This window comes from Schistocerca serialis, chromosome 4 (assembly GCF_023864345.2).
Source record: "Schistocerca serialis cubense isolate TAMUIC-IGC-003099 chromosome 4, iqSchSeri2.2, whole genome shotgun sequence".
NCBI lineage: Eukaryota > Metazoa > Arthropoda > Insecta > Orthoptera > Acrididae > Schistocerca > Schistocerca serialis.
The window spans coordinates 353,995,753-354,016,309 of NC_064641.1; the positions used below are offsets into that span (position 1 = coordinate 353,995,753).

The 20,557-nt window shown below is 43.3% G+C and overlaps 1 protein-coding gene across 5 annotated transcripts in view; it reads right to left on the reverse strand.

The window, feature by feature from the left end:
* The window catches only part of LOC126474141 (axotactin), a 557,260-nt gene that overhangs the window by 351,084 nt on the left and 185,619 nt on the right, over window positions 1–20,557 (reverse strand). For all 5 annotated transcript variants that reach the window (XR_007586577.1, XR_007586576.1, XM_050101588.1 and 2 more), the window contains exon 2: window positions 17,885–17,963. Coding sequence is in view for 3 of the 5 variants with exons in the window: in XM_050101588.1 (XP_049957545.1) it covers window positions 17,885–17,940 (56 nt within the window). In the remaining 2 variants the exon portion in view is untranslated. The remainder of the gene's footprint in view (window positions 1–17,884; window positions 17,964–20,557) is intronic.

Consider the following 20,557-nt stretch of genomic DNA (forward strand, 5'->3'; position numbering starts at 1 on the left):
TGAAGTGTCCGCCACTGGAGCTTGTTCAGCATCTCCGTAACGCTCTCGCGCTGACTAAATGTCCCCATGACGAATCGCGCTGCTTATCGCTGGATCATGTCTATCTCTTCTATTAATCAAACATCAAAGCAATTCAAAGGCAGGTTGCTAGATTTGTTACTGGTAGGTTCGAACAACACGCAAGTATTGCAGATACGCTTAAGGAACTCAAATTTTAATTCATGGAGGGAAGGCGACGTTCTTTTCGAGGAACATTAGTAATATAATTTACAGAACCGGCATTTGAAGTTGACTGCAGAACGATTCTACTGCCGCCAATATGCATTTCGCGTAAGGACAACGAAGATGAGACACGAGAAATTAGGGCTCATATCAAGGCATATAGACAGTCGTTTTTCCCTCATTCTCTTTGCAAGTGGAGCAGGAAAGTAAACGCGTAGTAATGGTACAGGGTACCCTCTGCCGTGCATCGAATACTTGCTTGCGGGGTATCTATGTAGGCGTACATGTAGAACAAAACAGCAACGTCATACACTGCCTAATATAAAGTTTTGCACCACCTTTCTTACTTGTAGTTTGTATTCTTTAATCGGAAACCACTTTCTCAACACTGTTGTGATAATTACGTGCCGCTACGTGTGTAATGGAAGTAAAACTATCCCAGCATTTTCAGGGAAGTTTAGTCCACAGTGCCGTGTCTCCAATGGTGAACAGGACGGTGGGGCATACCTGGAAAGCGCATTTAAAGCCTAGACCATGCTCGCCTCGTCATTTTACGTCAAGGTACGTTCTCAGTACTGCAAGTTACCATGCGACTTCATGCACACCACAGCAATGTCGATTAAACTTTCATCCGGTACCATCGGACACGAAACATTGCAGATCCGCCCCACAGAGATCGCCCGCATTCAACAACTCCGCCTGATTCCAGAATGAATTTTCAATCTGCAGCGGAGTGTGCGCTGATTTGAAACTTCTGAACTGTGTGTCTGTCCGGGACTCGAACCTGTGAATAACCTTTTGTTCTTAGTCACTGCATATCATCTAAGTCATGTTCGAAGCGCATTCAGGTCTTTTTGTTTTGTTGCTATCATAGTCACTAATCTACTTTTACATATTTTAATCTTGTGTGCGACGTTTCCTTTCCGTATGCTGTGCTTCAGTACTTTGTGTGCTAGAATGAACGATGAACCAATTCCCAGTCCATCGCGGGTACCTACGACTCCATCCTAGAATAGGGGGCTGTACCACTCTCCTCCCTAGTGACACTTGCTACACCCATACCTGTACCCCATTTAAAATCGACCGAGTTAAAATATGTGTGCTATACACTGAAGTGACAAAAGTCGTGGGATACCGATATGCACATATACAGATGGCGGTAGTATCGCGTACACAACGTATAAAAGGGCATTGCATTGAAGGAGCTGTCCTTTGTACTCAGTGATTCCTTTGAAAGGTTTTCGACGTGATTACGCTCGCACAATGGGAATTAACGGACTTTGAACGCGGAATGTTAGTTGGAGCTAGACGAATGGGACCTCCCATTTCGGAAATCGTTAGGCGATTCAGTATTCCGAGATTCAGAGCGTCAAGAGTGTGTTGAGAATGCCAGATTTCAGGCATTACCTCTCACTAGGGATAGTGCAGTTGCCGACGGCCTTCACTTAACGCCGAGAGCAGCGGGGTTTGCGTAGAGTTGTCAGTGCTAACATACAAGCAACGCTGCGTGAAATAACTGCAGAAATCAAAGTGAGACGTACGACGAATGTATCCGTTGGGACAGTGGGGCGAGATATGGCGTCAATAGGCTATCGCAGCAGAATACCGAAACGAGTGCCTCTGCTAACAGCACGACATCGCCTGCAGCGCCTCTCCTAGGTTCATGACCATATCAGTTGGACCATAGACGACTGGAAAACTATGGCCTGTTCATATGAGTCCCGATATCAGTTGGTAAGAGCTGATGGTGGGGTTAGAGTTTGGCGCAGACCACTCGAAGCCGTGGACCCAAGTTGTCAACAAGGCACTGTGCAAGCTGGTGTTGGCTCCATAATGCGGTGGGCTGTGTTTACATGGAATGAACTGATTCCATTGGTGCAACTGAACCGGCTATGTTAGGCTATGTTAGGCTACTTGGAGACCATTTGCAACCATTCACGGTCTTCACGTTCCAAAACAACAATGGAATTTTTATGGAGGACAATGAGCCATGTCAGCAGGCCTCAATTGTTCTTGATTGCTTTGGGAAACATTCTGGACAGTTGGAGCAAATGATTTGGCCATCAGGTCGCCCGAAACGGGACATAATCGAGAAGTCAGTTAGTGCACGAAATCCTACACCGGCAACAATTTCGCATTTATGGACGGCTATAGAGGCAGCATGGCTGACTGAGCCGGCCTAGTGTGGCCGAGCGGTTCTAGGCGCTGCAGTCTGGAACCGCGCGACCGCTACGGTCGCAGGTTCGAATCGTGCCTCGGCATGGATGAGTGTGATGTCCTTAGGTTAGTTAGGTTTAAGTAGTTCTAAGTTCTAGGGGACTGATAACCTCAGATGTTAAGTCCCATAGTGCTCAGAGCCATTTGAACCATTTGAACCATGGCTGGCTGACTGCTGCATGGGACCTCCAACGACTTGCTGAGTGCACGCCACATCAGGTTGCTACACTACGCTGGGCAAAAGGAGATCCGACAAGACATTAGGAGGTATCCGAGAGTTTTGTCACCTCAGGGTAATTATTGTTTGTAAATTACTTGATTGCTGGATTCTTTACTTCTGAACTGGCATTAGTTAGTAGACTTAAGGCTGTCAATGATTTTTGTCTGACCAACATGACTAATAATAATAATAATAATAATAATAATGTATGCAGCACCATAACAACTACCATGTAGTTACTGTTGTCTTTTATTTTCAGTTAGTTCGTTTATCCGTTTCAGCTTGAGTACTGAAGCAATTTATGGTCCACTGCAGGAACCACATACAATTTGGAGAAGAAATTTTCGTGAGATATCTAGCATTTTTTATATCTATGTCTCACTTTTATTGTCATAGACGCACGGTGCAGAAAATAAAGTACGTGTGTAGTGGGTGGACTACGTGAAGAAGATGTTGTTCATACATTCTTTTCAAGAGGTGCAACTTTCACCACATCACGTGGTGTTTTAATGAGAATATCTGAAAAAAGAAATAATTGTTAGTAACTTGTGTACAATCATAAAAGTATTAGCAAAATTGCGTATTTGGTACCACCATAGCTATACAATTTACTGGAAACAAATGAAACTTTGTATCGGAATGGGATTCTAACCTGGATTTCCCGCATTATGCGAGTCGCCTTAATCACTTCGGGTATACGAACGCGCTTCACGGGCAGACTGAGACTTCCGTAAGTTCCGTGTCTCCTTCTCGTAGAGCTGGCACAGTTACGTGGTTCCACATAGGGATAGACTTATTTAGTTTTCTTGACACGCTGTCTTGGCTTTGGCATGAAATACATTAGGGGGCACAGTGTCTGTACTTGACGGTATCTGTAAAGTTAGATGCAAAGTTGCTTCAGACATGCATGCATGTGGTAGTATCATATTCGCAATTTGTGGATACATTTCATGATTTAACGTGGCTACAAATCGTCAGCAGTGTCTGTTCCTGGGATGCAGACATTGGGAAGTATGAAGTTTGGGCCTGTTCGTGAAATGTTCTTGGATAGCCAAAGCGATTGAGGCATCTGATAGCGTAACGCAGAGAATCTGGGTTCGATTGCTTGGCCAGCACAAAATTTTCGTATGTTTCTAGTAAATTTTACAGCTATGGAGGGTACTGTATTCGCAGTTTGCGTACCAAAGATTGAGTAGCAAGATAGATCAGGAGTATGTACTTTGTCAGAAAAGTTCCGGGACAGGCCTTTTTTTTTTTTTTTTAAATTTGTAAGTTTGCAGCACTAAAGAGGAGCAAATGTTGTTTTTATGTTACGTGGGATGTGGGCGTCCTTGAAATTACCTTGGCCATGTTTCCGCGCAAAGTCAGTAGGTGGCAGGGCTGTGCTTATCAAATGGTCCAAATGGCTCTAAGCACTAAGGGACTTAAAATCTGAGGTAATAGTCCCCTAGACTTAGAACTACTTAGACCTAACTAACCTAAAGACATCACACACATCCATGCCCGAGGCAGGATTCGAACCTGCGACTGTAGCAGCAGCGCGGTTCCGGACTTAAGTGCCTATAACTGCTTGGCCACAGCTGCCGGCTGTGCTTATCAACACACTGTTTGGATTCTTGGCGCATTACGTACGATGACACAATGGGTGCTGACCGTGAGCAAAGAGTGAAAATTAAGTTCCGTGTTAAGCTCGGGAAAACCACTAGTGAAACGTGGAAAATGATAAGCAAGCATATGCAGGGAGGCACTTTCAAAAAATCGTGTTTTTTAGTGGCACAAAAGTTTTCGTGAATGCGGACACTCAGTGCAAGACGACCCCAGAGTTGGTGGCGCGTCTGCAGCCCATAACGATCCAGGCGTGGAGTGTGTAAGGTATTTATTGCAAGAAAACTGTCATGTAACTGTGATGTGTGACATGAGATTTTTCGTGAAGATTTAGGGAAACGGATACTTATTGCAAAACTCGTCCCTCACACACTAACAGGCGAAGATAAAGAGGAAAGACAAAGCATTTTTGCTTAACTACTGGACAGAGCCAGACGTGATCCCACGATTGTCAAAGACTGTTCAGGGGTTGAAAGTTGGCAGTATGCCCCACACGCAAAGCGTTAAAGAGCTGAGAGTAGGAGTGCTGGATCATCAGAAAAAAAAAAAATACCCAAGCGACAACCTTCGAGAACAAAGACAATGTCCATCACATTCTTTGATAGTAAAGGATTGGTTCAGCATGTGTATGTTCCTCCAGGTCAAACAGTGAACCAAACACTTTACGTCGAAGTCTTGAAACGTTAGCAACAAGCAATTCGCCGTCGCCGCCCTGATTTGTGGCATTCTCAGGACTGGTTCTTACTGCTTCACAATGCAATACCCCATACTGCTTTATCTGTTACCGAGTATATGCATTCGGGAGGACGACGGTTCAATCCCGCGTCCGGCCATCCTGATTTAGGTTTTCCGTGATTTCCCTAAATCACTCCAGGCAAATGCCGGTATGGTTCCTCTGAAAGGGCACGGCCGACTTCCTTCCCAATCCTTCCCTAATCCGATGAGACCAATGACCACGCTGTCTGGTCTCCTTTCCCAAAACCAAGCCCAACCAACCGAGTATATGGCCAGACATTCTGTTACTGCCATTCCACATCCGCCATATTCTCCCGACATCTCGCCTTGCTATTTTTTCTTGTTTTCGCGATTGAAAAGGCTTCATCAAGATATCGCAGACATCCAACGGGCCGTGGCAAGTGAGCTTACAAACATGGCAGTTGAAAATTTCCCTGCTTGCTTCCAAGACCTCCAGAAACGGTGGCAACTGTGTAGGTAACCAAGGGGACTACTTCGATAGGAGCTAGGATCATTACTTGGTAGGTGCAGTTCTCTATCTTGAAGAAAACCAGTCCAGGAACTTTTCTGACAAAGGGAGCGTTTTGGACGGTATCATGTAGATGGCTACAATAAGAACGGCATCAATAAAAGATTTTGATATTGATATTAGTGTCGTCATGAAAAAGGGGTTAGGTAACAGGGTGCGTCATTGTGAGAGACACAATGCTCGAGTTATTCGTCCGAGATTTCCACAGTCACGTTAATGTGACCACCTGTTAAAAAACTGAATAACCGCTTTTTGCAATGCGGACTGCTGCGAGATGGGCAGGAAGATAGTCAGTGAAGTTCTGGAACGTACCGACAGAGATCTGGAGCCACGTCGACTCCAGAGCCAAGTTTCCCGGTTGAGGAACCGTGGCGCGGACAGTCCGATCGAGGCGGTCCCATAGATTCTCCATTGGCTTCATATCCTGGGAGTTTGGTGGCTAGGCGAATACGGTAAACTCATCCTGATACTCTTTGAACCACCCGCGTACACTGTGAGTCGTATGACACTTTGTATTGCCCTGCTGGTAGATGTCATCGTGGCGAGGAAAAATAAACTGCCTGTAGGGATGGAAATCCAAGGATAGAAAGAACTTGTGTTGTTCCACTGTGCCTTCCAGAACGACGAGATCACCCAGCGAATGCCACAAAAAATATTTCCAAGACCATAACGCTCCGTCCTCCGGCCGTTCACGCCAACGAGCAACCGTCTGATGGAGCATAAAACATGATTCATCTGGAAACGCCACCTGTCGCAAACGAGTGAACGTCCAGTTCGGTATTGGCTTGCAAATTTGCGTCTTCGTTGCCGATGGACAGTAGTTAACATGGGTGCATGAAGCAAGCGTCTGCTACGGAGAGCCATACGCAGCAACGTTCACTTAACTTCTCTTTTTGGATGGAGCCACAGTCACGGTAATATTTTTGGATGATTTAGCTGAAATAACTTTTATTTTGTTGTGTACATTTCAAGTCTAAAAACTTATTTATGTGTCTAAAGACATCAGAGTGGTATGAAATACAAGTCCTCGTCAGAAAAGCATATCTGGCCATATAGTCCAGATCTGGTACTAGTAAATGTGTGAACATCTGTAAAACGTCTAAATAAGTTGCAGACTTTCATTTCTAAATCCTATAGCGCTACTGTTATATGAAACTGCTAACCAATAAACAAGTATGCGCCACACTATTAGGCAACTCAGCTTTTAGGCAGCCATCGTTCACGCCTGTCATCTATGGCCCACGGTGCACCACAGTCGCTTCGGCGGCGGTGTTAGATGGCAGCGTTCTTCAAGTTATATGTACCCTCCAATACTGCTGCCGCCTCCCGTCTGAGCGTGGTTATTCCACGTTGACGTCGGACATAGGCTGTGGTCTCTTTAACGTGACTGTACTGTGACTATTAGTAAGCGACTACCCGGTAACCCAATGCAACTTGCAGGTTGCCTATCTATTGGTTTCCAGGGACAACGAAATTTTGGTTTTCGATAGTTCACGGAATTATTAATCGAATTTAAAAATTTAAAATGCTATCATAATCTACTCATTAAGAGGTGTAATGGTTATGTTAAAAATTTAACACAACAAAACTAGTATTACAGTTAGAAATTTTGTCTATGTCTGGAGGCAGCGTAACTAAAGGCGCGCAGATACCCTGACTTTATTCAATAAGTATTTTGGAACAGTACTTAATGACTTCCAGCAAGCTTGACACATAATTTCATACCTTATCGAAACTTTTTCCCGCTGACACCTGCCACAAAATGATGAAACGAAAAGAGTTAATCTATTACTACGTTTTCGCTGTTCATGCACTAATACTTCGGTTTCAAACATGACGTTTTATTGCTACTTTACTGCTGACTCTATTCGCAATACAGTCAGCAGACAGTATCGCACCACTGAATGTACATACAAAGTTATACCTTTGTACGACATATAGTTAAGGAGATATGACGTCATAGACATTTGGTGCGTGAAAACTAGCTTCTGCTTAGAATCACGTGCAGTGAAACTTCAACATCAGGCATGACGTTTTAACTTATTACTTCTTTACTACTAACTCTATTCGGAACACACTTTGCAGACGCTATTTACATAAGTCACTGAATGTAACTACAAAATTATGTCATTGTACTACACGTAATTCAGGAGACATAACGTCATAAACATTGGCATAAGTGAAAAAATTGCTTTTTCGTAAAATGGAGCTCAAGTTACACAGACTTTATTCATCCAATGTTTGGTAATGAGAGCAGTTAGCTATTTCCAACAAATTTTAAACTCGATACCAAATCTTCTCCAAACTTCTCCTCACCCGCATTTTTCAACGTCAAATATTTAAGACATTAACTCGTTTGTAAAATAATCTACATCCGCATCAAAACTCCGCAGGTCACCTGACCCTCCCCCCCCCCCCCCCCCCACCCCTTTCCCTGTTTTATTCGTGAGTGGCGCGTGGGAAGAATGATTCTCGGTAACCCTCTGTATTAGATATAATTTTTAGAATTTTTTCATTGCCGTCAGTTTACTAAATGCGTGTGGGAGAAAGTAACATGTTGTCCGACTCTTCCCGGGAATTACTCTCTCGAAATTTCAAAAGCAGACCTCTCCGTGATGCGCAACGCCTCTCTTGTAGCGTCTGCCACTGGATTTTGCTCAGCACCTCTGTGGCGCTCTCGCACCGATTAAACCGTCCCGTGGCGAAACGCGACGCTCTTCTATCACTCCTACTTGGTAAGAGCCCCAGACTGACGAACAATATTCAAGAATCGGTCCAACAAGCGCCTTGTAAGCCACTTCCTTCGTGGATGAGTTACATTTCCTTAAGATTCTTCGTATGAATCTCAGTTTCACATCTGCTTTTCCTACTATTTATTTTATGTGGTCATTCCATTTAAGACATTTGATGCTGTTTTGCACATGGAAGTTCGATTCTTTGAAGAAGGGTGGTTTTAGTGGTTGAAACTAAGCCAGCACTAACCACTGTAGTACAGATTTGCATATTATACACTACTGGCCATTAAAATTGCTACACCACGAAGATAGAGTGCTACAGACGCGAAATTTAACCGACAGGAAGAAGATGCTGTGATATGCAAATCATTAGCTTTTCAGAGTATTCACACGAGGTTGGCGCCGGTGGCGACACCTATAACGTGCTGACGTGAGGAAAGTTTCCAACCGATTTCTCATACACAAACAGCAGTTGACCGGCGTTACCTGGTGGAACGTTGTGATGCCTCCTGTAAGGAGGAGAAATGCGTACCATCACGTTTCCGACTTTGATAAAGGTCGCATTGTAGCCTACCGTGATAGCGGTTTATCGTATCGCGACATTGCTGCTCGCATTGGTCGAGATCCAATGACTGTTAGCAGAATATGGAATCGGTGGGTTCAGGAGGGTAATACGGAACGCCATGCTGGATCCCCACGGCCTCGTATCACTAGCTAGTCGAGATGACAGGCATCTTATCCGCATGGCTGTAACGGATCGTGCAGCCACGTCTCGATTCCTATGTCAACAGATGGGGACGTTTGCAAGACAACAACCATCTGCACGAACAGTTCGACGACGTTTGCAGCAGCATGGACTATCAGCTCGGAGACCATGGCTGCGGTTACCCTTGACGCAGCATCACCGACAGGAGCGCCTGCGATGGTGTACTCAACGACGAACCTGGGTGCACGGATGGCAAAATGTCATTTTTTCGGATGAATCCAGGTTCTGTTTACAGCTGGTCGCATCCGTGTTTGGCGAGTTCGCGGTGAACGCACATTGGAAGCTTGTATTGGTCTTCGCCATACTGGCGTATCACCCGGCGTGATGGTATGGGGTGCCATTGGTTACACGTCTCGGCCACCTCTTGTTCGCACCGACGGCACTGTCAACAGTGGACGTTACATTTCAGATGTGTTAGGACCCGTGGCTCTACCTTTCATTCGATCCCTGCGAAACCCTACATTTCAGCAGGATAATGGACGACCGCATGTTGCAGGTGCTGTACGGGCCTTTCTGGATACAGAAAATGTTCGAGTGCTGCCCTAGCCATCACAATCTCCAGATATTTCATCAATTGAAAACGTCTGGTAAATGGTGACCGAGCAACTGGCTCGTCACAATACGCCAGTCACTACTCTTGGTGAACTGTGGTATCGTGTTGAAGCTGCGTGGGCAGCTGAACCTGTACACGCCAACCAAGCTCTGTTTGACTCAATGCCCAGGTGTATGAAGGCCTTTATTACGGCCAAAGGTGATTGTTCTGGGTACTGATTTCTCAGGATCTATGCACCCAAACTGCGTTAAAATGTAATCTAATGTCAGTTCTAGTAAAATATATTTGTCGAATGAATACCCGTTTCTTATCTGCATTTCTTCTTGATGTAGCAATTTTAATGGCCAGTAGTGTATGCTGACGATGAGGAAATAGAACATATGAGGAAGTAAAGGAACTGATGAAATGTGGATGAAAATTTGATCGTCGCAGATGATTGGAATGCTACTACAAGAGATTGTTTTGTATCTGTGCAAGGCGCTGTGAGGGCACAGGAGCGATCGGACACTGTCTCCGCAATATCGTTTCTTCCAGGAGTGCTAGACCTGCTACTTTCACAGGAGAGCGTCTCTGCAGTTTGGAAGGTAGCAGATGAGGCATTGGTGGAAGTAAAGCTGTAAGGAGAGGTCTTCAGTCGTGTTCATATGGCCCAGGCGTTAGAACACTTACCCGCGAAAGGCAAGTTTCCCGGCTTCGAGTCTCAGCTCTGCACAGTCTTAATCTGCCAGGAAGGTTTCATATCAGCGCACACTCCGCTGCATAGTGAAAATTTCATTCTGTAAATGAAGTGCAGTTTTGTAGCGATTGCTAAGTCTTCAATACTTTCTTTGGTGTTTGACGATACTATATCTGTGGTTCGGTACGTCACACGCAGTCATTTCTAGAAATGTATGAGTATTCTACAATGAATAAAAGGTCTGCATCCCAGAATTTGTGGAAGACTAGACATGTGTTATCTTGTCAGAGATGAAGACTTTGCTTCAATGAACCTTTGCAAATGTTTTCCATGCAATGAGCCGACCGGAGTGGCCGGGCAGTTCTAGGCGCTACAGTCTGGAATCGCGCGACCGCTACGGTCGCAGGTTCGAATCCTGCCTCGGGCATGGATGTGTGTGATGTCCTTAGGTTAGTTAGGTTTAAGCAGTTCTAAGTTCTAGGGGACTGATGACCACGGCAGTTAAGTCCCATAGTACTCAGAGCCATTTGAACCATTTTTCCATGCAATGAAGATTTTTGTGTAAACATATTTCTGATAACGAAGGTTATCTGCCTTTGCATTAAATTATTTTTTTAAATTGTATGTGGCAGAGGCCACATTTTCGCTTCTGTGGTTCAGGCCACGTTTTCGCTTCCAAGTGGAGTGCAGCTCCATGTTTAATTCTGGAGAAATTCAAAGTGAACATTTCTGCGTGTGTGTGTGTGTGTGTGTGTGTGTGTGTGTGTGTGTGTCTGTGTGTGTGTGGAAGGATGGTTAGTAGAGGCCATAATTCCGGCCCTGCTCCTAATTTTGTCCCCTAGGAATTTCTGTTTTCCACAGTTTGTGTCGGATGTTAAGCTGCGTGCTAATGCGTGACCTCATTCCATTGTCTTGTTAAGAGAGTCTGTTGTGTGCTGCACGTTTCGCTTCCGTGTGGACGGAATACATTTCTTGCTCTTAGGTGAGTTAATGCAATAGTCAAATTAACATCCGATTATTCCTAGAGATAGCACTGAGTGGCGTTAAAATATTGGGCTGTACTTCAGTCGTGTGTTGCATTTACTGGAGTGTAAATGATATAGTCAAGACTCTGGCGTATGTTACTGTAGCGGCTATTATAACAAATCTGTAGAGGTTCATAATTTCGTCCCCCTTGCAGTTCCTATTTTCGTAGTAGAGACACAATTTGGAACTGTTATTAACATTTAATTTGATTTTCTATTTATAAAGACTATTTTACTTTTTTCACTTGGGAAAACGCAAGTGGCGAGAAACAGATTCGTTGCAGGGAATGCTTGATTTGGTGTAACGATACTTGTTCTTGAACCACACAAACATACAAATTCATATGTGACATATGTTTAGAAGACTGAAAATAACTTGGAAATATTATTCATTCGTGGCCTTTATGGGGAAACAAGCGCTGTATCATTGTAAGAGATACAGAGGCGACCGAGTATGCCAGGGCTTTCCCCAGTTCGCTGCTATACTAGCGCCACGTCGTCATAACGCGCCTGTGCGTAGCATACAAAGTATTGCGCCATAATTTTAAGGCTGCTATTACACTATCATATTTCTTTGACAAAGAAACATGATCAAATATTCGTCAAATTTCTTTTACAAAGATCTTTGACGTGGCGCTAAAAAGAGGTATTACACTGCCATCATATTTTTCGTCATATTTCAAGATAGCGGATAACAACTTGCTACTATGCGCTGCATTTTTTAGTATCACAATAATTGCATTGTGTGTGTTTGGAATAAAAACGGCGGAAAAAAGGTAACATACTTGGACGAAGCCATAGGAATTACTTCTAGATACTAAAATCATTCAGCAAAATTTGTTACGAGAGCTGCAAGTAGAGGACGTCAGGTTTTATAAATAAATTACTTACGAATGGATGACAGTGTATTTCAGTATTTGATCAGTAAAGTAGCTTCTCATTTTATAAAACAGAATACTCTCTTGAGAAATGTTATACCTGCAGAAGACAAGCAAACTGTGATACTACTCTAGCTTACGACACAGCATTCGAATATCACATTGAACATTAACCAAAATAATTCCAGAAAGGTGTGAAGAGATTTGTAAAGCAATGAAGGGAGAATATGTAAACGTAAATAAATGTTTAGTACACTATAAGGGCAATAAGAACTATTTTTATTTCTGAATAATTTAATTAATGGAATTAGTGTTCCAACAACTACAAAATTAATAAAAAAGTATGAAAGAGATGAAGCGCTTTTTAACGTGTGGCATCCAGAGTTAAAAAAAAGGCAAAGTACTCGTAGAATGGAAAGCTAAGAAAGAATTTTTTTATTTTAGAGTGTGATCACATCCTTTATTCCGGCATGCTGAAAAGCTGCGTGGATGTTTTCAGTTGTAGAGGTGGATGTATGTAGCTGTGATAGTTGACATATGTCGCCTGCAGCATTTTACACTTGCTCATCAACACACAATTAATAGCATGCTCTGTGCCCCTTGCGTTTCCACTTCTGCGGCGAACAATTAACTTGGATGACTAGAAGTCAGGGTAATAGACTACGAGGCCTGTTCAGAAAGTAAGCTCCGATTGATTGCCAAATTGAAACCACAGTGAACATCAGAAATGTTTTACTTGTAACAATTAGCTACACCTTGCAGCTACTTCTCTACGTAGTCGCCGTTCTGGCTTAGACTTTTGTCATAGCGTTGTACCAACTTTTCAATAGCCTCATCATAGAAGGCAGCCGCCAGTGCTTTCCGCCAATTCTCCACGCTGGCCTACACCTCGTTGTCTGTGTCAAAATGTTGTCTTCAAAGACAGCGGTTCATGTGACCAGAGATGAAACTCAGGGGGAGACAATTGCGGACTGTATTGTGGGTAATCTAACATTTCCATTTGAAAACGATGCAGGAGCATCTTCATTGCCCCTGCAGAATGCGGCTGAGAATTGTCGCGAAGACGAAACAGCACGACAGTTATGTAATGTTAGCTGCATAGCTTCAGGCGAAATTTCTCACCAGGCCCTCGCACTTGGCGGCAGACACTATTTTCTAGACATCTTTACGCACTCACTGCGAGCTCAGAAATGAGAAGAGCGACGTGATGCTAACTGGGGTTATACTAGAGACACTACCCAACACATCTGTGCAAAGCTTTATCGGATTTTCATAGTCGTTTCCATTTCGCGACCGATCGGAGCTTACTTTCTGAACGCCCCTCGTATTTTACATGGGGCTTACCGTAGAGGTCGCCTCTGAACTGCTAATAGTGCAGTTTCTGATACGGACATATTATTGTGTTTGTGCGCGTGAGCTTTTACTGAATATTTTAATCAGTTGAAATTCAAAACTTGTATTTATAGTCATAGTGCATGGTCCCACTAAGTAAATAGCAAGTAGGAACATTTCCTTTCAGTGAGCACAAGAAGAATGTGGACTTGCGGACTGGAAATTATGGCCAGTATGTTCGCATCGCTTTCTAGTTGACCACAAAAATAGTTTTCAGGCTCTTGAAAAAACGGCGACAAATATTCATAATTAAAATACCCGCGTTCCTTCAAGTGATTTATAATAGTGAAAGTGTTTGGAAATATTAGAATAAAAAATATATTTCAATTAGCTTTGGTTTTGAATATTTTTATGGAGGACGAAATTACGAACACTATTTTATATATGTTTTTTTTTCGGTGTTAATGTTGGTGCAAAATTCTGACTGCAGTATGTTATGACAACTTAATTGTAACTTGTCTAGAAATGGGGAATAAATTCAGTAATGTATATACAAATATTTTGTCTTTTCCGCCACTTTTCAAGGATTGTACAGGTCCTAACCTACATAGCTGGCAAAATTTGTGTCCCCTTCCTTATGATAATCGACGTCGTGGCCATCACAGTCGGCGAAAATTGTTTCGGAAGAAAAAAGCAGGCGTGCTACCTTAGGGAGCTCTTCGGCGTTCAGGGTATAGTTTTAACATGCAAAAATGCGTTCTTTAGTTCAGACGGCAGGTCCCTTGATTAGGAATAGCAAGGGCATGAAACGAAAGCAGTAGTTGATAAGGCAGTGAGACGGGGCAGTATCTTATCCTCAATGTTATTTAATCTGTACGTTGAGCAAGCATGAAGGCAACGAAGGACAAATTTAAAAATTCGGCTAAGTGCGAGTAGGACTTACGCGCAGAGGATTCCGTACAAACGTAATTAAGTGTACAGATAGTTCATCCATACCGGGAAACGAGAGCATCGACTATTTTTGCCTGTTATCCATATCGATACTTTCAAGATATCGGTCCTGGGAATTCCAAGACTTTCGAGGATGATTAAAAACTGTGTATAATTTCGCATTCGCTATTGGAATTCTGTAATTATTTTATTAATTTTGAGTTACGTTAAAATACTATTCTAACTGGCAATTGCATTTATGTCACATATTTCGGTACACGCAAAATCACTGATCAAAACCAGTAGGGTGCTTCCCGTTGATATAGATTCGTAATTGTTAATTACATCACCAGGGGACCGTAGACCTTAGTATGTGGCGTAGATGTCAACACAATACGTCTAAGCATTCCTGAGAAAAAGGTATCTTAACAGTCGGATAGACATAAAGGCAGACAGACTACAGAGTGATCCTGTAAGGATTCCGTTTCTACCGACTGAAGTACGGAAACCTGAAAAAGGAGAAGAGTATGAAGAAGAAAAAAAATTTGAAGTTAGCAGATGACACTGTCATTTTGTCAGATACAGCAACATTTTGAAGACAAATCAAACGGAACGGATAGTCTTCAAAAAAAGTTGTGAGATTAATGTCAATAAACGTTAAACAAGGTTAAGGGAATGTAGTCGAATCAAAGTGAAGTTCCTTCTCTAAATCCTCGCACAAACGAAAAAATGGCTGACATCGAAATAAGTGTCCAAGGAATAGAAAAGCAACTGAAATCACTCAACAGAGGAAAGTCCACTGGACCTGACGGGATACCAATTCGATTCTACACAGAGTACGCGAAAGAACTTGCCCCCCTTCTAACAGCCGTGTACCGCTAGTCTCTAGAGGAACGGAAGGTTCCTAATGATTGGAAAAGAGCACAGGTAGTCCCAGTCTTCAGGAAGGGTCGTCGAGCAGATGCGCAAAACTATAGACCTATATCTCTGACGTCGATCTGTTGTAGAATTTTAGAACATATTTTTTTCTCGCGTATCATGTCGTTTCTGGAAACACAGAATCTACTCTGAAGGAATCAATATGGATTCCGGGAACAGCGATCATGTGAAACCCAACTCGCTTTATTTGTTCATGAGACCCAGAAAATATTAGATACAGGCTCCTAGGTAGATGCCATTTTCCTTTACTTCCGGAGGCGCTCGATACAGTTCCGCACTGTCGCCTGATAAACAAAGTAAGAGATTACGGAATACCAGACCAGCTGTGTGGCTGGATTGAAGAGTTTTTAGCACACAGAACACAGCATGTTTTTCTCAATGGAAAAACGTCTACAGACGTTAAAATAACCTCTGGCGTGCCACAGGGGAGTGTTATGGGACCATTGCTTTTCACAATATATATAAATGACCTAGTAGATAGTGTCGGAAGTTCCATGCGGCTTTTCGCGGATGATGCTGTAGTATACAGAGAAGTTGCAGCATTAGAAAATTGTAGCGAAATGCAGGAAGATCTGCAGCGGATAGGCACTTGGTGCAGGGAGTGGCAACTGACCCTTTACATAGACAAATGTAATGTATTGCGAATACATAGAAAGAAGGATCCTTTATTGTATGATTATATGATAGCGGATCAAACACTGGTAGCAGTTACTTCTGTAAAATATCTGGGAGTATGCGTGCGGAACGAATTGAAGTGGAATGATCATATAAAATTAATTGAAGTGGAATGATCATATAAAATTAATTGTTGGTAAGGCGGGTACCAGGTTGAGATTAATTGGGAGAGTCCTTAGAAAATGTAGTCCATCAATAAAGGAGGTGGCTTACAAAACACTCGTTCGACCTATACTTGAGTATTGCTCATCAGTGTGGGATCCGTACCAGGTCGGGTTGACGGAGGAGATGGAGAAGATCCAAAGAAGAGCCGTGCGTTTCGTCACAGGGTTACTTGGTAAGCGTGATAGTGTTACGGAGATGTTTGGCAAACTCAAGTGGCAGACTCTGCAAGAGCGGCACTCTGCATCGCGGTGTAGCTTGCTGTCCAGGTTTCGAGAGGGTGCCTTTCTGGACGAGGTATCGAATATATTGCTTCCCCCTACTTATACCTCCCAAGGAGATCACGAATGTAAAATTAGAGAGATTCGAGCGCGCACGGAGGCTTTCAGGCAGTCGTTCTTCCCGCGAACCATACGCGACTGGAACAGGAAAGGGAGATAACGACAGTGGCACGTAAAGTGCCCTCCGCCATACACCGTTGGGTGGCTTGCGGAGTATAAATGTAGATGTAGATGTAGATGTAGATCAGATTAGGAGATGAGACACTAAAAGTAATAGCTGTATTTCGTTATTTTTGGCTGAAAAATAATTGGCAATGGCGAAAGCAGAGAAGATATGAAATGCAGACTGACAATAGCAAGAAAATAATCTCTTAAAAAGAGATTTAGTGTTGTCGGGAGGTATTTGTGCGAAGCATAGCCTTGAGTGGAAGAGAAACGTGGAAGATAAATGGCTGAAACAAGAAGAGAATAGAGGCTTTTGAAGTGTGGCAATACACAAGGATGCTGAAGGTTAAATGCTTAGATCTAATAGCTAATAAGGTATTGAAAAGAATCGGGGAGAAAAGATTTTTATGAAACAGCTTGATAAAAGAGGGGCTAAATTGCTAGGACACACTGTGGGGCATCAAGAAATCCCATATTTGGTAATCGATAGAAGTTTGGAGGCAAAAACCGTAGAGAGAACCAAGACTCGAGCAGAGTAAGCAGATTCAATGGATACAGGGTGCAGAGATGAAGAGGATGACGCGGGATGGACTAGCATGGAGACCCGAATCAAACCAGATTTCGGACTGGAGGCAACAACACACAACACACCGTCACGAAGGTAGCATCACAGGGACAGTCTTCGGGGAGTACATCTCGCGCGTCATCACTGTACCTGCAGAAAGTGTCATCACTTCTGTCTCTAAGCTGGTCGTAGGTTGTGTTCCAAAAATGAAGCATAGATACAGAAGTTATGACACTTTCTGCAGGGCCTGACCATCATTTTGCAGGACATTGGTCAAGTACGTACAGTGCAAGCTGTTACTGATTTGTTTGAATCATGGGGCTGCTAATGTTGTACCACCTACTGCACTCCCCTGACTTAAGCCCTCGTAAGTTCAACTCGATTTCTAAACTGATGGAAACACTTCACGGCATTCGCTTCAGAACTGCTACAAATTCGTCGGGCAATAGACCGCGCCGCTCGAACTGCCAACACATCGGGCACTGCTAAGAGTATCCTACGACTTCCGCATCGCTGGCAACGGATTATACACAATGCTGGTGACTACTTTGAAGGTCAGTAAAACTTTGAAATACGTATCTACTTTGTACGAGCTGTAAATACATAGTTACACTATTAACGTTCCAATCCTCGTAGTTTCTATTCTAGTCTCATTCGTGCAGGAATAAACTTACCTCCGGGTTGTACACGAGCAGTCGCCTCTTGGTTTTCTTCGAAATTCGTCCATCATACAGACATGTCTTTTGGCTCCACCTGAAACAAAAAAGGTAAAATGTAAGTTCTTCCGTGTCTGTTAACAACAACAACAACTCCATAGCCGCCTTTCAGTGTGTGCGGAGGACACTTCTGGTACCACCACGAGTCAGAAAGACCCTTTCCTATTCCAACCGCATAAGCTGAACCGGGAAGAGAGAATGTCGGCAACCTTCTGCATGCCTCAAATTTTCCAGTAATGACCATTTTGTGAGAACAGGGAGGAATAAATATGGTGTCTGACTTTTCTTCGAACTTACTGTCTCGAAATTTTAACTGTAAGGCTCTCTGTATAGAAAGCCTTCTAGCGATGTCTTCGACTAGAGCTTGATGAGCACATCTTTGGCTTTCTTGCTCTTACTAAATGGACTCATGACAAAACGCGCCGCTTCTATTTAGATATTCGCAATTAAACTTAACTGGTATGGGTTCTTGACTGACGAGCAGTACTCGAGATTCAGTCTAATCAGGGTTTTGTGTGTACCTCTTCCACGGGTAAGTTGACATTAATTGGCAATCTTCCAGTGACACTCAGTCTGGCGTTTGCTTTCTTTGCGGCCATTTAACCCCGCTCTAGACAGTTACGGCTACATTAAATGACTGTTACTTCAGTTTGCAGGAATTTATTACCAGTAGTTTAATCGACCAATTTTGCAGATAATGCATAACTTGTATTTACGATAAAGGTCAACAGCGAGATTTTTGTACTACCCCATAAAAGAGACTCACGGAACTGTGTGCACAGTTAATGTAAAACGGTTCTGTGAATTACGATCGCAGGGAACATTACGCCACGCGTCTGTTTAAAACAAAACAAATGTAACTTGCTTCCTTCTCGAGAAGAGGAAGGCGACTTCTTCGGTAAGGCTTATGTTTCAGATCACTTTACTGGCGTCTCCATGATATCAGAGTGCGAAAATGTATATTATTTGTTAAATAACTATTGAGTTGCTTGAAAAACGTGTTAATGTCATTTCATAGTACCTTTAGAAATTGATCCTGTTACAAGATTTACGTGTTCTGTCTAGTTTGTTTCAGTGTGGCGAGACTACTTCGCTACTAACGAAGTGATGAAATTGTCGGTCGTTATCGCCGCTTTTAGTGCATATCGCACAATGAATGCAGAACCTGTCTTCACTTAACTTTAAACGAAGTCCGATGTCAGTTTTAGAAAGTAAATATTCACTGTCGTGCATCACTTCGTTAGAATAGCGGCGGCGTCCATGGTAATGTGTTGCCACTGCTTCAAGCTACGTGAAATAGTATTGTCTCGCTATTACACATAGCCACTGTAATTTCTTTCCCGCATTAATTTGTCAAAAATAAACTAATGAATCACAGAAACTGCAGACCTTTTAGCTTCTTAACCGGGAGGGCGATTGTATCCTGCCTCAATCGTCGACCCACTGCATGTCTTGCTGCGTTCACTACAATCTTCTGACGTTGCGACTCTCCTGCACAGGGTATAACAAAAATATGCCTCTAAATATTCGACTGGTAGTAGAGGATGTTTTGAGGAAAAAATTCTGGGTAGTAACTCATATTTAGAAATATTATCCAACGCTACTGCAGAGGATTCAAAAAATGGTTCAAATAGCTCTGAGCACTATGGGATTTAACTTCTGAGGTCATCAGTCCCCTAGAACTTAGAGCTACTTAAACCTAACTAACCTAAGGACATCACACACATCCATGCCCGAGGCAGGATTCGAACCTGCGATCGTAGCGGTCGCGCGGTTCCAGACTGTAGCGCCTAGAACCGCTCGGCCACTCCGGCCGGCTACTGCAGAGGAGATCGTTGAGATACAGGGATTAAAGCATTCCAATAGGCCATCATACGTGGCTTTCTACACTGACGGAGCGTTAAGCGGAATATTTGGTAACTGATCTGACAGCATTCATTATGCCTGTCTTTATAACTTTCATGCTCCGTAAAGTCGTTGGATGAGATTTCCGGAAGTGCGCTCTTATCCTAAAGCTGTTCCTCAGAAGCCCCTTTATCATCCCTCTAAGTTTGTCGGTATACTTTCTTACAGATCAGCAATTTTCTACTCTGCTCAGCGATCACTCGCACAGGTGGTAACTCTGACACTGGTGGAAGAAACTTAGGACTTTCCTATGGTCCAGTGAACGGGGAGCCAGACCTGCAGTACAGATCCTAGCGCGAAAAAACAGTCCAGGGCGCATTCCGAATCAAGAAACGTAAACGCAGCTAAGATCAATCACATTTATTATAAGTTTTTTTATTTTTATGATAAACAAGTCAGTGGACCCATGTGACAGTGGCGGCGCCCTCCACAGGACCATGCTGTGCTCGTGGTGTATCTCTGATTTCCCTCCATATTGACGGCCAGGCTGGGCATAAAGTTCGAATCACTGTCCGATACTAAAAGCATCATCCACGAATATCCTCCTAAAGTTACCGATGATAACCTTAAAACCATTTGTATGCAAGGTGATTCAGCTGCCCCTACCGCTGTCATTTTATGCAACCCGTGGTGTTATAACTGGCCTTCGTAAAGCACGTACGAGATTTTCATATTCTCTCGCTCGCTATACGCAAACTGTTAGTCGTACAGAAACAATGAACGGGA